The 17,646-nt window shown below is 37.8% G+C and overlaps 1 protein-coding gene across 7 annotated transcripts in view; it reads left to right on the top strand.

The window, feature by feature from the left end:
* Positions 1-17,646, top strand: part of LOC126166701 (arfGAP with SH3 domain, ANK repeat and PH domain-containing protein) — a 304,337-nt gene that overhangs the window by 268,853 nt on the left and 17,838 nt on the right. For 4 of the 7 annotated variants that reach the window (XM_049920429.1, XM_049920425.1, XM_049920428.1 and 1 more), the window contains 2 exons: positions 7,640-7,884; positions 16,566-16,625. In XM_049920429.1, the coding sequence (XP_049776386.1) occupies positions 7,640-7,884; positions 16,566-16,625 (305 nt within the window). Of the gene's footprint in view, positions 1-7,639; positions 7,885-16,565; positions 16,626-16,920; positions 16,962-17,646 lie in introns of all 7 variants that reach the window. The other 3 variants (XM_049920424.1, XM_049920426.1, XM_049920423.1) reach the window with 3 other exon arrangements.

The following is a 17,646-nucleotide window of genomic DNA, read 5'->3' as shown; positions in this document are numbered from 1 at the left end:
TCCATTGCTCTTCAGAACTGCATCAACTTCTGGGATGGCAAACTTAATTTTTTCCAACAAGTGCTGTAATTTGCAGTTGGTTCCATGTTGTTCCCTCAGTGCCTAACAGAATAGCCTCTTGGAAGTCTGGGATGAAAGGTGTGATTTGGTGCACTGTGTGCCACAATTTGCAATTGCAGCCTCTTCAGTATGCTGAATGGGCCTGCAGAGTGCACAACGCGATGTTCTCATCACTTGCTGCCATTTTGTTAAGGGGTACCATTATTCACTGTTACATTATGCTTCCAACAATTAATAGACCGTACTGTTTCATGTCAGTCTTGTTTGTCATAGGACAAAGCAGGTTTCTCATCAGGTGAAATTTATCTCACTGGCTCAGTGTCTCCTCAAACTTGTTGGTTAGGGGGTGAATGAATAACCTTAATTCTTCCTGGTCCCTGCATCCCCTTTATAGCACACCCTAACTCCACCACTGACATGCTACAGTGATAGGTCCTGTACTTCTTGTTGAGGAGACTACTCGCTGAAGAGTATAGTACTTGAGATACCTTTGACTCTGGGAATTTCACCCAATGCAACCATTTAGAGCAGCTTCCAATAATATCGCAGGTATGAGAATATTTTCCAGCTTCTTATGAACAGCATCAAACTTGCACTATGCTAAAGAACAGCATTCACGTTGGGGCTGCATTCTAACTGGTGCAGTGTGTATCTGAACACTGAACAATAACATTAAATGATCGTCATTGATATTGTTTTACTGTCAGTATATGTTACACTACATGGAATCCAAGTTTCCTTTTAAGATCTGAAGTTACAACAACCAAGAAAATGCTTTTTGTAAATAAGTGTGTAAAACTTGGGATAATACTTTCATATTCTCTGCAATTAACTTTGTGTTTTGAACTTTTGTTGAGGTTATCTCACTAACAGACTCATGTAACATTGTCAAAAACAGAACAAATGTGGACAATATATACTGTTGTGGAAGTGGGAAATTAAAAATGCAGCTTTAACAAATACAATTTTACAAAGCAGCAGTTGAATGGAGAAGAGCTAAGTTTATATTGTGTTCATAAAATTCCGATAACGACTTAGAAGAAGCCAATCAAATTGTGATAAAAAGTGAAAATATTGTATAAATCATTGAAGAACTTGTTCTGCAGTAAGAGGAAAATGATTTTCTGAAAAGAAATTGCTGCAAAAGTTTGCAGAACACATAACTGTAGCCAATAATTTGCTATCAAATCAAACAATGGAAAATCCATTACATTGTTACATTCAATAATTTTCTATGAAATACATTATGCACAGCACTTGCATAAATCCAAAAATTTCCCAAGAAGTGAGCACCTATGGCACCATCAATAAAAAATAAAAATTTATTTTTATTTGTAATGTTATGAAAGTAATGAAATGTCACATAGAAAATGTCAAATTAATTCCAGCTTGCTTTTTTAGAATAAATAATAATACATTAATAAACTCTAAATTTCTAAATGATTTAGTTCAACTACATACCTCCAAGCCTCCGGATGTCCATTCCCCCCCCCCCCCCCCCCCACCCTCCCAGTGGTTGGTAAGTTAAAATGCTGGGCACCCCTGGTGTAGACTGTAAAAAGTTAGAATCTTTTGCTGTTAGGAGTGTAATGAAATTAACTAACATCATAAGCTGGGGTGAATCCAATGAAAAAAATACCACCCATTTCCTGTAGTGACAATGCAATACAAATTTGAACTGTTATCTGTATAACCTTGATGATGGTGTATTTTCAAGTATTAATTTATTTTTAATGCATAACTGCACTGTTTATTTTATTCTGATTGTTGATTGGTTTCATCTTGCAATGTGAGATGAATTCTTTCATTTCCATGTAATAAATCCAATCACTGTTTTGAATGTTAAAAATATACTAGCGTCTTTACAAAACCGTATTACATTTTATAGCCTAAACAAGTTTTAATAAATACATTAAATTCCACCATACCTGCTATAAAAGCACTTTCGTTCAGGCAAGTTAATGAACAAATTTCATTTTCAGTAATTCTATGATGCTCTGAATATGAAATATAATTACTCAGTCTTATAATCATCTATCCCTTCAAATATGAATTTGTCACCTTCTGTGTTTTGGGAAAACTTTTTTTAATAATTTGAACTCTTTCTACCTTAGTTGGATCTTCAATTTCCAGAAAGACAAAGTAAACATTACCATCAAGAACTTTCTTTCTCAGAAATGTCATTTCATAAGTATCATTCAAGACATTATCAGTTTCACCAATAAAAAACCTGAATGATTTTTCCTTGGAAATTTCAGTGGGGAAATTATTTTTATTGAAGTCTTGGCCTTCCTTTATCCTTCTCCTTGTTCATTTCTTCATTTTCATTTGACTCATGCTGGTCTACAACACTGTTAGATGTTCAGGAGTTATAATCTGAATTCCAAGGAATGGTCTCCCTGCTTTCAGCACTCTCGCTATTACTTTCATTGAAGTCCCTGACAGCAATATCACCTTCTGGGGTCAGCGATAAGCTTGCTTGACATATGTCTTCAAATAACATTATAAGTAAGATTCCAGTATCATGGCTTAAAACATTTATTGATTATTATCACAGTTGCTTTGGAAGATTTTTATTTTCAAGTACATCCACGTTGTCCTGATGTAAATATAACATCTGGTGTTATATTCCACATGAAATTCTAAAATATCGATTTCATGTTGATTTTTTTGCTGTTTTATACAGTGTAGTATAATATTTTGATGTAATATTGTAGATATTTCCTGCAAATTTTTGAAAGTTTACACTACAGATGAACTGTCAAAAAAATTACAGGAAATATCTAAAATATTATATCAAAATATTACTCCACACTGTATAAAATGGCACAAAATCGATTTGAAATTGATATTTTAGAATTTCACATGAAATATAACAAGAACATTCACTAGATACAGTCACACCAGATGTTATATATACTTCATTGTAGACATACTTGAAAATGGAAATCTTCTAAAATAGCTGTCATAATAATCAATAAATGGTTTAAGTAGTGTTACTGGAACCTTACTGACAATGTCAATGATAAACACTTTGCTTGAAATAGCACTCTTCCTGTTTCTTTAGAGTGAATCTGTTTCAATTGAATTTTTAAAGCTGCTGTCCAAGAAACTTCTGGTATGTCAGTGTCATTCTTATCTGTTTCTTCTGAAATTTGTGAAGTGTCTTTATCAAGGCAGAAAGGGAAAATTCCTGCTTTTTCAAAGCCAGATATAACATTAGATTTAGTAGTGGTAGTTATCTTTTTAAAGCCTCCCTTCAACAGTGTAGGAAATATAGATTTTGCTGAGATCGATGACCTCGCTGTTTGGTCTCTTCCCCCAAACAACCCAACCCAACAGATTTTGATACCATCCCCTCTATTTTTCCTTTTTTAGCCAGTTAACACATTTCTCCAGGCAAGTTTTAGAGGTCTTACATAAAGTAGCTGACATAAATTAGTGAAGTTAGGTGTAGAAGCACAAATTGAATGTCGTGTCCCTGGCACAGCTTAATCACATTCAGTGACAGATGACTGGAGAGACTGTCACTTATAATCAGTTTAAGTCCCTCTAAATGCTGGACAATATGAATAAACCATGATTCAAACATTGTTAGGTCAAATCAACTCTTTGATTCATATTATAACCTGCACCAGTCATGCCTCCTTCAGTCCAAGATTATATATATATATAGGGAGGATTGCGCCATCTGCAGCCACCACCATCATTACATGCATACGTGAACTAGAATATTGAACTAGAACTAGAACCATCCACAATCCATACAGGATGTCTTGTACCTTACTCTGCTAATACTTTCCTTGTCTAGGATGATAACAAAAGTTGGCATTGTCAGTTTAGTACATTGGAGGGAGGAACACAATTCAAGGGCACTTAAAGTTTCTTAAAATAATCAATCACTGTTCCTTGGGTAACTGCTGCTCTTGCCCTCTTTATATTTTCATTTACGCTACCATTAATTTCTTATTTATTTTCAGAAAACATTTTGCTCATTCATGACCGGGTTGATTGTCATGAAATCTGTATTCAGTCCACCCAGCTCGATTAAGTTAGGCCTTTAAGACATCCCTAACATCACTATTTATCAAAGGAAATCCTCATTTCACACAACACAATATTCGTTCAACCAAATTTTTTTCTACTCACTGGTGGTTAATGCTATTTTACTATTAATGTTGTATAAGGAATTGTATATTGTTGTGAAGTCTTGTGAATGCATAATTTTCCTGATTTGACACAGAATTTGAAAGAGATTCTGGGTTGTAGTTGGATTTGTGGGTCGGTCCTTGGCTCTAACCGATAGTAAGGTTTGAGTGTGGGGCAGACCCCACAATGCCGTGGACCCAAGTTGTCAAGAAGGCACTGATGCTGACTCCATAATGGTGTGGGCTACGTTTACATGGAATGGACTGGGTCTGGTTATGTTCAGCTACTTGAAGGCCATTTGTAGTCATTCAAAGACTTCATGTTCCCAGACAGTGATGGAGTTTTTATGGATAACAGTGTGCCCTGTTACAATTGTTCCTAGTTGGTTTGAAGAACATTCTGAACAGTTCTGGTGAATGATTTGGCCACCCACATCACCCAACATGAATCCCATCAAACATTTATGGGGCATAATTGAGAGATCAGTTTGTGCACAAAATACTGCACTGGCAACACTTTCACAATAATGAGTGGCTGTAGAAATAGCATGCCTCAGTATTTGTGCAGAGGACTTCCAACAACTTGTCGAGCAGCTACACTACACTGAGCAAAAGGAGGTCCAACACAATATTAGGAGATATTGCATCACTTTTGTCACTTCAGTGTATCTTCTTAAAAGAAAGATGGTGGCCCCTGAATTTAGTTTTATGGACTGAATTTGAAACACACAGTCAGGCAATGGTTTTAGATAGCTGAAGAATGTTATATCAACCTGACAGCATGTCAGTTTGACCCGGGCACACATAATCGGTGAAAGCTACTCACTATCATGCTGGCTGAATGGTTGACAGAATGAGAGGACTCTGTTACCCTGATGATTCATGGATTTCACTGCAACCTGCTCGATGGGAGTATGTAAGCGCACACTCTGCCCAGTCTTGTCACGCACCCTGTGTTGTTCTTCATGGTGTATGCATTCTCAACTTCCTCCACAATTAGGAGAAACTTTATCTCACAACAAGGGATTTGTCCTGGTGAAAGCACACAATATCTAATGCATCTCAAGGCCTAATTAGTTTAGTGAAAAAAATGTCATAGTAATTGGTAGCTTTAAACGGGCCATATTAATGGGCCTCCACTGGCCTACCTGGTGCAAGGAAGAGGATGGTGAAGATGTATCCAGATGGTTCTGATGACATAACAACAGCATTTCTTGATCAACTGCAGTACATTTATTGTGGATCCTGTAGGCGAGATTTGCTTCTGCTCCTAATATTCTCAGCGGCAATGAAGGTGGCTGGCGGATGCTCGCATGTGCACCCACTGCAGTGACTGTAGCCATGATGGTGGAACCTGCTGCCTTGGTGATGGCACTGAGGACTTACTGGGTTGTACGGTGGTGGCTGGAACTATGCACTGTGGGCGTCTGTTGTGATTGTGGCTCAAGGGTGTGGTGGCAGCTGTGGGACAGGTCAGCACCCTGTCTTAGCGACCATCCCCAGCTGTGACTATCTGACGTCAATGGGCCGGGGTCCCTAGCTCTGGCCCCAGTCACGGCATATGTGGGGGCAGCACCCCGGGATAAGGGCGATAGTGCATTGTCACATCACGTCCTATGTTATGTTACCATCACAGGCAGCAGTTGATGATGTCTAATAATAGTTACATGGCAGCATCAGCCTGGTGCCTCCTAGGCAATGAACTACATTACAATGGTGACTATTATGATGACTGTGATGACAGTGATGACCCTGAACTGATTGTGGCACTAAATGGTACAGGCTCTGCATCACTCACACACCTCACGACGAACGACAATGATGATGAGTTGTCTGCCTGTCCTTAAATATGGCTTTCTGTCTCTGATGTCTACGGTACTTCTTCCCCAGTAGGTTAGTGGAACATTCTGGTGTTGCTCAGCTGGCATAATTGACCCGATTACCGCCCTCGATGTTGACACCTTGGCGTGTGGTGAGCAGTTTCTTGTCATGTCCTCTGCTGGCCAGTGACACAACATTCTCCTTTGTGTTGCTTGAGTAGGCACTCCACTGACCCACTTGCATCACAGTACCCTACCATTGAACTGTGCAAAGGAATGTAACACGTATACAACTTCTGGCTCCCAATATTCCTTCACATTGTAATTAACTTCATTACTGTAAAACCTCCATCTTTAACTAACTTAATTGCTCTAATCATTTGACTCTCTACACATGGTCAGATATACCATACAAAAATGACATTTTGTAATTAGACATGCATAGTGTCTAAGCAGTATTAACTATAAACACAAAAATGAAACAGTAACACTAGAGATGTTCATATTCCAGCAGAAGCTTTTGCACTGATGTATTTACTTCAAGAGTGCAGCACATGAATTACACATCTAATAAAAATGCCATTTGTTGGTACCATGTGCTCCAGCAAGCCACTCTCATAAAAAACTTGGTCAAGAATTCTGAACAATGATCAGCTGTGGTTTTCTTGTTAGGATGCCACACTCAGATACCCAAATGTTGAAAAATAGGTACATGATCGGATTCACCCTGCCTGGTTGGATTCACCTCATTTTATGGTACTTCAACAATCGAGACCTTAAGGCAAGTGCCACCACATCTCAATTATGACAAATAAAACAGACAGTTCTCACCACACAAATGTAAATAATGTAACTCTCGGCAATAGAAACTTGTAACTGTATTTACAATTATGGGGATTTATGTTGTTGAAAACATGTTGTAGATAAACTGCATTAATTTTTTATGTGGAAAAGGTAGTAGTGCCTTATATCTCCTCAGTAAGCTTGCAATGATAACCAAAATTAAAAATAGTATACTCAGCAACAACTCACCTGTTGTTGTTATGGGACTGAATGATAGGGCTGTACAGCTGATGTTCACTTAAAAAGGAGGGCCATAAGACGTATACACAGAATAGGCCATAGAGAAGCATGCTGTAAAATATTTGTGCAGCACAGGTGCTTAACAGTCCATTCTTTTTACATATTTCCATTAATTAAATTTTTATTTGTCAACAAAGTAAAGTTATCAAATTCAGCAATGTACACAATCATATCACCAATACAAAATATAAGTACTTATGGCAAAGAACAAAATGAAAAGTGGCAGATCAAAGCTAATAATTCAATTGTTTAATTTCGTTTAAGACACTGATTATCTTATGAGCCATAGCATATCCATGTATGAATGTATAAATTGGATGTAAGTTACAGCAACTGTTTTACGTCACATATTCTGTAAGTGTAGTTATTACAATACTATTATTTTTTATGTTTACAAAAGCTGTCATTTTGATGGCTCCATTCCAAAGAAAATATAATCCAAAAGACTCATTTCTGTTCCAGCTACTATCATTCCAAAATAAAGTTTTTCATTTAGGATCAATTAATAAAAATCTTGGCCATTCACAGCTGGTGCAAAGCAGGTTCTGCCACCTGGTGAGCCACCATCACTGAAGTCGCTTAATGCGGTGCTGGATAAAAGCAGTGGTGTGCAGCGACCACGGGGGCCTCCGCCACCAGCACCAAGCCCTGTTTCCAGTACTGGGAGGCTAGCCAATGGCCGGTCCACTGAGAGCATATCTTCAGTTGCATCAGATGTTGAGACTGCAAGCTCTGGAATTGGCCTGCACAATCCAATTCCTCCTCCTCGAAAGGTGAGTTTGTGCAAGTACAGACAGTTCACTGCATTATATTTATATCTAGCTGTACACAATTCTTGCAAAAGTTTACTTGGATTCACCCTGTAACATTATTGTATGCTGCAATGTTGTGGTTTCTGATATGCTTGTGTACATTAAGATATTGGACACCCAACATTTTAACATTGCACTTGATAAAATAAAATATATCACATCTTAGGTACCAGTTAAGTAATTGGAGAATGAAGAAGGTAGTCAGGAAAATATAAAACAAGTAAGGACAGACCTACATGTGATGCATTCTAGCCTCCAAAATCTAAACCTATAGAGAAGACAAGAAGCTATGTCCAGACGCTTAATAATGAATTTTAAACAACTTGCAAGCATGAGACAGTGGCTACAGGCGGAAGGAAACAAAGTGTGGAAGCAATGAAAAGTAAAGATACACAGAAATGCACAAAATGGATGAAAGAGAGAGAGAGAGAGAGAGAGAGAGAGAGAGAGTGGGGGGGGGGGGGGGGGGGGGGAGGAGCAGGAGTGAGGGCTCTCAGCAGCAGTAGTAGATTGTTGATTAATACCACCAACAGTCACCAAACTGATGGATGCAGTGATGAGATGAAACAGTATTAGAATGGAAAACAAACAAAGGAATAGAGTTTATCCAAGTAAGAGCAAGAGAGTTACTGGAATGGTAAGAGGGGAGTTGGAGATCGAGAACGGTGGAGATTGAGGCCAGGTCTATTGCAGGAACAATGGATGTCCACAGAGAGTTTATTTTGGAAGGAGGTACATGTGATGCAGTAATTTTAACACTAAGAGGCTTTTGTACTCAAACAAATGTCAAGTGTAATTACAAACTATGTAGGAAAGCTAATCAAATGGCAATAGAGAGTTTTTTTAAACCTCATCAAATAACAAGAGTGGCAGGATGTTTATAGTGCCGATAACATAGCTGACAAATATAATGCTTTCCTTAACACATTTCTCATGCTCTTTGAGAGTTGCTTTCCGTTAGAATGTTCTAAACGGGATACTAGCAGTAAAAGGCAGCCTGGGTGGCTGACTAGTGGGATAAGGATATAATGTAGAACAAAGCAGGAATTATATCAAAATGTTAGAAGTAGTCACAATTGAGCTGCAGTAGCCTGTTACAAACAGTATTGTAAGGTGTTTAAAAATGTTATTAGGAAGGCAAAGCGTATGTGTTATGCAAATAGAATAGCTAATTTACAGGATAAAATTAAAACCATGTGGTCAGTTGTGAAGGAAGTGTCTGGTCAACAGCACAAGGTCGACAATATAAAGTCAAACTTCCTGGCAGATTAAAATTGTGTGCCGGACTGAGACTGAAACTCCAGATATAAAGTCAGTTCATAGTAAAAATATTTCTGTTACGGGTAAATCAGATACATGTACAGTATTTAACAATCATTTTCTGAGCATTGCTGGTGAATTAAATAAAAATTTAGTTTCTACAGGGAATCATATAACTCTCTTGGCAAATGACTTTCTGAGATTGGTGTCTGAAATACTCCTGTGTGATACAGACAAGGGGGAGACTGAGCAACACTTAAATCACTGAAGACTAGGGACTCTCATGGCTATGATGGAGTGCCTAGCAGAATATTGAAGTACTGTACTGCACATGTTAGTCCTGTATTTAGCCATATTTGTAATTTTTCCTTTAGGAATGGTCAGTTTCCTGAACAATTAAAGTACTCGGTAGTAAAGCCGCTTTATAAAAAGGGAGAAAGGGATAATTTAGACAATTTTAGACCTATTTCTATGCCACCAGTGTTTGCTAAAGTTATTGAAAAGGATGTGTATGTAAGGATAATTGATCATTTTGTATTACATAATTTGCTATCAGATTTACAGTTCATCTATAAAAGTCATTTAACAACTGGAAATGCTGCATTCTCTTTTCTCTGTGAGGTGGTGGATGGGTTAAACAAAAGGTTTAGAACGCTAGGCATATTTTTTTGATGTAACTAAGGCGTTTGATTGTGTTGATCACAAAATATTGCTTCAGAAGTTGGACCATTACGGAATATGGGAAGTAGCTCACAATTGGTTCACCTCTTACTTCACGGTTTTGATACTGACTGTGATGTGGGGTCTGAGTGGTGTATGGTCAAATAGGGGATGCCCCAGGGATCAGTGTTGGGGCCATTCCTTATTTATATAAATTATATGCCCTCTAGTAATATGGGTAACTCTGAAATATTTCATCTACATCTACATCTATACTCTGCAAGCCACCCAACGGTGTGTGGTGGAGGGCACTTTACATGCCACTGTCATTACCTCCCTTTCCTGTTCCAATCGCGTATGGTTCGCAGGAAGAACGACTGTCTGAAAGCCTCTGTGCGCGCTCTAATCTCTCTAATTTTACATTCGTGATCTCCTCAGGAGGTATAAGTAGGGGGAAGCAATATATTCGATACCTCATCCAGAAAGGCACCCTCTCGAAACCTGGCGAGCAAGCTACACCGCGATGCAGAGCGCCTCTCTTGCAGAGTCTGCCACTTGAGTTTGTTAAACATCTCCGTAACGCTATCACGGTTACCAAATAACCCTGTGACGAAATCCACCGCTCTTCTTTGGATCTTCTCTATCTCCGCCGTCAACCCGATCTGGTACGGATCCCACACTGATGAGCAATATTCATGTATAGGTCGAACGAGTGTTTTGTAAGCCACCTCGTTTGTTGATGGACTACATTTTCTAAGGACTCTCCCTATGAATCTCAACCTGGTGCCCGCCTTACCAACAATTAATTTTATATGATCATTCCACTTCAAATCGTTCCGCACGCATACCCCCAGATATTTTACAGAAGTAACTGCTACCAGTGTTTGTTCCGCTATCATATAATCATACAATAAAGGATCCTTCTTTCTATGTATTCGCAATACATTACATTTGTCTATGTTAAGGGTCAGTTGCCACTCCCTGCACCAAGTGCCTATCCGCTGCAGATCTTCCTGCATTTTGCTACAATTTTCTAATGCTGCATCCGCGAAAAGCCGCATGGAACTTCCGACACTATCTACTAGGTCATTTATATATATTGTGAAAAGCAATGGTCCCATAACACTCCCCTGTGGCACGCCAGAGGTTACTTTAACGTCTGTAGACGTCTCTCTCTGTTGATAACAACATGCTGTGTTCTGTTTGCTAAAAACTCTTCAATCCAGCCACACAGCTGGTCTGATATTCCGTAGGCTCTTACTTTGTTTATCAGGCGACAGTGCGGAACTGTATCGAATGCCTTCCGGAAGTCAAGAAAAATAGCATCTACCTGGGAGCCTGTATCTAATATTTTCTGTGTCTCATGAACAAATAAAGCGAGTTGGCTCACAGGATCGCTGTTTCCGGAATCCATGTTGATTCCTACATAGGAGATTCTGAGTTTCCAAGAACAACATGATACTCTAGCAAAAAACATGTTCTAAAATTCTACAACAGATCGACGTCAGAGATATAGGTCTATAGTTTTGCGCATCTGCTCGACGACCCTTCTTGAAGACTGGGACTACCTGTGCTCTTTTCCAATCATTTGGAACCTTCCGTTCCTCTAGAGACTTGCGGTACACGGCTGTTAGAAGGGGGGCAAGTTCTTTCGCATACTCTGAGTAGAATCGAATTGGTATCCCGTCTGTTTGCTGATGACACTAGCTTGGTATACAGGATATTGTGTGCAACATTGGCTTGGTTTCATATAGTGACATAAGTTCATGGCTTATATAAAATAAACTAACGCTAAATCACGTAAAACTCGGTTTTTACACTTTCTAACATACGGTTCAACAAAACCTGACATTTTAATTTCACAGAATGGGCAGGTGTTTAGTGAAACTGAAGTTCAAATTTCTAGGTGTTCAGATAGACAGTAAACTGCCATGGAAAGTCCATGTACAGTATCTTGTTCGAAGACTGAATGCTGCCATTTTTACTATTCGAATGGTATCTGATGTAGGTGATCGTTTGACACGAAAATTAGTCCTACTTTGCTTATTTTCATTGCTTATGTCATATGGTATTATATATTGGGGTAACTCTTCCCATTCTAAAAGGACGTTTTTAGCTCAGAAACGGACAGTTTGGGCAATAAGTGCTGTAAGTTCGCAAACCTCTTCTTGACCCCTTTTCTCAAGTCTGGGTATTTTGACATTGGCCTCTCAGTATACATATTCTTTACTGTTGTTTCTTGTTAACAATATCAGATTATTCCCAAGAATAAGCAGCTTTCACTCAGTTAATATTCGGCAGAAACTGGACTTCTGTAAGTCTTTTGCAGAAAGGTGTGGAGTATACTGCTGCATCCATTTTCAATAAGCTATCATAATAATTCAAAAATCTTAGCAGTATTCCATGTGCTTTCAAACCAAAACTGAAGAGATTCCCTATGGGTCACTCCTTCTATTCTGTTGAGGAGTTCCTTGAAAAATTAAGCTGATTCTTCTGTTATATTGTTGATTGCATTTACTTAAGCTTATGGCTTGACTTTTATGGGTTCAAAAAAATTGTGTTTTTATCTTTTATTTCTTTTATGATGTAATTTCATGTACTGACACATTCCATGACCTTGGAGATTTGCCCCTCAATTTGGTCCTATGGAACTTGGCATGTAAATAAATAAATAAATAAATGTGATGTGTCTATTGAAGCAACTGTTGAAATCATCACTGATTTAGTGCACAACACATTTTGCAACCAGATGATAGAGTTTTCAATTAGCCATAGTTAGGCAGTGGCAATTCCTGTGGATGGACAGCTTTTAGACTGTCTTAGCCTTATAGAACACTATAGCAATGGGAAACGCCTGCAATTCCACTGCAGTACATGGTGATGGTTAAGTATGTGGGACAGGTCACACAACTGAGTTATCAACCTGAACATGATCCATATGATGATGGTTTATGAGCAGGGAAAGGCATTATATATTTTATGGTTTGGTCAGTGATGGAATACTAATTTGGTTGGTGAGAGCAGCAACTTGGATATCACTCATATCATAGCACAGTGATTAGATAACCCACTCATATTTAGGAGTAGCTGTGTTCAAACCACCATCCAGTTACACTGAATCAGATTTCCTGTGGTTTTCCTAAAGTACTTGACATTTTGGATCTGAGGCATGATCCCTGGAAACAGGCCACAGTGATGTTACACTCCCATCCTCATCAAATCTGGCTAATGCTCACTTGTCAGTCAAGATGAAAATGATGTTGGGAGGGAAGAATAGAGAGAAACCAATGGCAAGGTGAAGGTACAAAGTGAGCTTGGGCAGCACAAACAGAATGACTGGCTGATGTCATTGTTCCACTGCTGGGCCAGACAGCTGCATTAAGCCGACACAGTATATTTGTTAGATAAGATGACTTTATGATGTAAAATGATAATCAATAAGTGCTAGTAAAGTGAAACATCTTCCGATATAGATACATGTGGCAGATTACAAAAAATGCTTAATGTTAAAAGAGCTCAGTATTAGGTCTTGGTAAGAGAGGTAGTGTAATGTATGAGGTGCGATCAAAAAGAAATGGGAATTTTTGAATTTCATGGGCTTTATACATCCAATTTTCAAAACTTTTTTTATATTGTTGGTATGCCTGTTACTGATGCATATTTTCATTTTCAGCTGCTTTCAGTACTTAGTTTATTGTTGACAGTCGAAAAAGTTATACACATTTTTAAGTGCTCAGTGAATTTTGCTTTCAAAAAAGATGGAGCAATGAATTTGCAATAAGTTTTGCTTGAAAAATTGAATAAAGTGCAGCACAACATTTGCGTTGTTGACTGTGGCTTTTGGCGAATCTGCTATGAGTAAGACAGGAGTTGATGAGTGGTATAAACATTTCAAAGAATGTCGTGAAGACATTGTAGATGATGACTGCCATGATGCTGTAGCACATTGGTTAGATAGTGTAGAAAAAGTAAAGAAAATGGTTCTGGAAAATCACCAAATCACCGTCATAGAGGTTGCTGATGATTTTGGCCAAGTACGTTTTTCTAGTTTTTCTTATATTTAAAGCATGAGACGTGTAGTGGCAAAGTTTGTTCCAACATTACTGAATTTTGATCAAAAATGACACCCCATAGACATCACTCCAGAATTTATGAGTAAATTGATAATGATCCAGAACGTCTAAAGAAGGTTGTAGCAGGCAACGAAACATGGTTGTATGAGTATGACGTTGAAATGAATGCTCAGTTGTCTCAATGGAAACTGCCTGAAGAGCCAAGACTGGAAAACATTTTATAAGTTGGATCACTGTTTTCCTCAATTACAATGGGATAGTTCATTATGAATTTCTGCCTTACAGTTGTACAGTGAATAAGGAATACTACCTAGAAGTTATGTGCCATTTGCTTGAAGCAATCCAAAGAAAATGACCAGAATTGTGGCAAAACTCTCATGGAAATTCCACCACGATAATGCTCCTACCCACATCTCACTGCTTATTAGTGATTTTTTGGCAAAAAACAGAACTGTTATGTTGCCTCAGCCATCTTATTTGCTGGACATGGTCCCCTACAATTTCTTTCTGTTCCTGAGGCTGAAGAGAATGATGAAATGACATTGTTTTGCTACCATTGATGAGAAAAAAAAAGAAGCAGGATACTGAAGGAGCTGAACACCATAACAAAAAGTTAATTTTAGAAATGCTTCCAAAACTAAGAAAAGCACTGGCACATGTGTGTTATATCTGAAGGGCATTGCTTTGAAGGGGACAAAGTTGACAACATTGATGAATAAATAAAGATTCTTTAAGAAAAACAATAATTCCCATTACTTTTTGATCACACCTCATACAATTAAATGTATTAATAATATTTGAAGATACATATGGGATTTGGAAAACTAAATCATTATCAATTATTTCATCTAGTGTAAACAAAATTATTACACAGCTACAGTGTTTTAGAAATCGTATGTTAAAGCTCATAGTTAAAAACTGTCTTTATGTGGTGGTAGACTTTGGTTTATTGGTAGAATACTGGAGGAGTGCAATCAATCTACAAAGGAGATTGCTTAGATTTCGTACAAATCACTCGCGCGACAGAGTGTAGAATATTGCTCAAGTGTGTGGGACCCGTACCAAATAGGATTAACAGGGGAAACTGAACGTATACAGAGAGGGGCAGCACAAATGGTCACAGGTTTGTTTGATCCATGGGAAACTGCCTCAGAGATACTGAAGAAACTGAACTGGCAGACTCTTGAACATAGATGTGAAGTATCCCGAGAATATCTAATAACAAAGTTTCAAGAACTGGCTTTAAATTATGACTCCAAGAATATACTACAACACTCTAAATATCACTCACATAGGGATTGTGAGGATAAAATGAGAATAATTACAGCAGGCTCAGAGGCATTTGAACAATCATTTTTCCTGCACTTCATATTTGAATGGAGTGGGAAGAAGCCCTGATAACGTGTACAATGAGGCATGCACGTCACGATGATTTGCAGAGTATAGATGTAGATGTTCAAATGGTTCAGATGGCTCCGAGCACTATGGGACGTAACATCTGAGGTCATCAGTCCCCCAGAACTTAGAATTACTTAAATCTTACTAACCTAAGGACATCACACACATCATTGACCCAGGCAGGATTCGAACCTGCGACCGTAGCGGTTGCGTGGTTCCAGACAGAAGCACCTAGAACAGCTTGGCCACACCAGCCAGCTGATGTAGATGTAGATAGTGCCAAAAGTACAAGTAAGGTAGTCACCAAGATGGACTTACAGTGCTTTCGAATGGAAAGATTTTCGGGGATTCACAGTGCTTTTGAGTGGGAATATTTTCTGGGATTCACTAAAATAATGTAAAATGAGAGGGCAACAACATGATGAGGATATGTGGACATTTCAGAAAGGAAAAGTGATTGTGGAATTCCTTTATATGGTCTAATTAAGTGAACTGCATTGGCTTATACAAACCATATGATCTAGCAGTATTGAGTTTTATTTAGTTGCTGCTGATGTATTTGCTCTGCTTTAAACATACCCTTGCTCAAAACTATTGTTTTTAGTTTTATGCTATATAAAGACTTGTAGCCCAATCTAGATTTTTTGCCAGCCACAAAGATTTTATTTTAGTACTTGGGTGTATAAATATGAATTACATATGGACTGTATATTTGGCATTATGCATTGTTGTTCCCATTGTACTTGGTAATGATATATACATATTCTGCAGTATTTTGTGCACTGGTTCAATGTTATTTAATTGTGCTTTTCTTGTCAGACCTATTTATTGAGTTCTGCAGGCTTAATATGTACTTTGTGGCAACAAAGTTAATTTTGGCAGCGGAAGAGAAAGAACTTCTCTGCTCTAATTGAATAAAAAAGTTAAATGATTATGTAACTTAATGGAAACAATCTGCTTATTTGTTGATACTTGTTGGTGCTTTGGATAAATTCCTTTGTTGTAACCTTTCCTCGAAAAGTTTCTTAAACTTTCCAGTGCTGTAGAGGCATGACTAAGCCAGCTACATACATGCAGTTATATTGTTATTGAGCTTCACTTAACTATAAACAGAAACTTAAAGCATAAAATGTAGATTAGGAAATAAATTTCTGATAAAGTGCTAAAGAGTGACAACTTTTAGTTTTTCAGATTTCTCTCTTGCTTCTTCACTGTCAGTTAAAATACTAACACACTTGCTCGTATTTGCAGAAAAAAGAAAGGTCAAGGCTAGAAAGCTATGCCGAAGAAAGTGATCTCCACATTAATTTGGTAAACAGAGCTGCTTCTTTGTCATTTGCTTGCTTTTGATGTTAAAAGAATGATCTGAAATGCTTTGTATTTCTTTGAAATGTGATCCTAAAGCTACCATAAAAACTATATCCTATTTATCATTAGTGAAGACAACTGCTTTCTAATATGCACGGCATGCTATTGCATGTAATCTTGATCATTATGAGTAATACATTTCTTTGAAAACACTCCTCCTTTTACATACCTACATGCTTTTATGTCTGTTAAAACACTCTAGTTTGCATTAATTATATATTAATTTTTATTTGAATAGATTTACCCACACACTGATGCGCTGAGGGAAAGAAATTTAAGGTAACAGATTGTTTGTTTTTTTCCATGTGTGTGTCTAGAACAGTGTGTGGAGGTTATAGTGGGTTGTGTCTATAACAGTGTGTGTCAGTTTGTGGTATCATATTGAGTTTGTCTGTGGTGTTTAAGTATTGAGCTGTAAAAGAATCTATGGAAATGAGTAACTCATTTGATGCTTTTTTCCCTGTGTTACTGTGTACTTTATCACGTCAATAATCACTTATTATTGAAATCTAAATATAGAAATGGAAAGTCCATGGTGGAATATAAATAATTGGAGGTGTACAGGTAACAGAACACCCATATAGAATATTCTTTACACACACACACACACACACACACACCCTATATTGTCTCATTTGAATGAACTGCTTAGTTGCACGGGTGATGTGTGTGTACATGATTGTGTAGTAATTAGCTCTGGAGAAAAATATCAACTGAGAAATTAACATAATCTTAAATCTTGTTATCTTTACTTCTTACAACTTTATTATTGGAATCTATTTTGTTCAAACTGAAGAAAATAGCATATCCGCTTGTTGTATCATCCCATACTGCTATTTAATTTTCAGCAAAAAATAGGGAACTAGTTGCTTGTTATGAGTGAGGAGCAACCATTTCTGGTGTCCTTAAAAGTAACTCTTGCTACACAGTGTAAATTGATAACAGTAAGTGGTACATTGTCTTC

The sequence above is a fragment of the Schistocerca cancellata genome, chromosome 1 (genome assembly GCF_023864275.1).
Source record: "Schistocerca cancellata isolate TAMUIC-IGC-003103 chromosome 1, iqSchCanc2.1, whole genome shotgun sequence".
NCBI classification, from domain to species: Eukaryota; Metazoa; Arthropoda; class Insecta; order Orthoptera; family Acrididae; genus Schistocerca; species Schistocerca cancellata.
The sequence above is the reverse complement of the archived record's forward strand: the minus strand, read 5'-3'. Positions and strand labels throughout refer to the sequence as shown.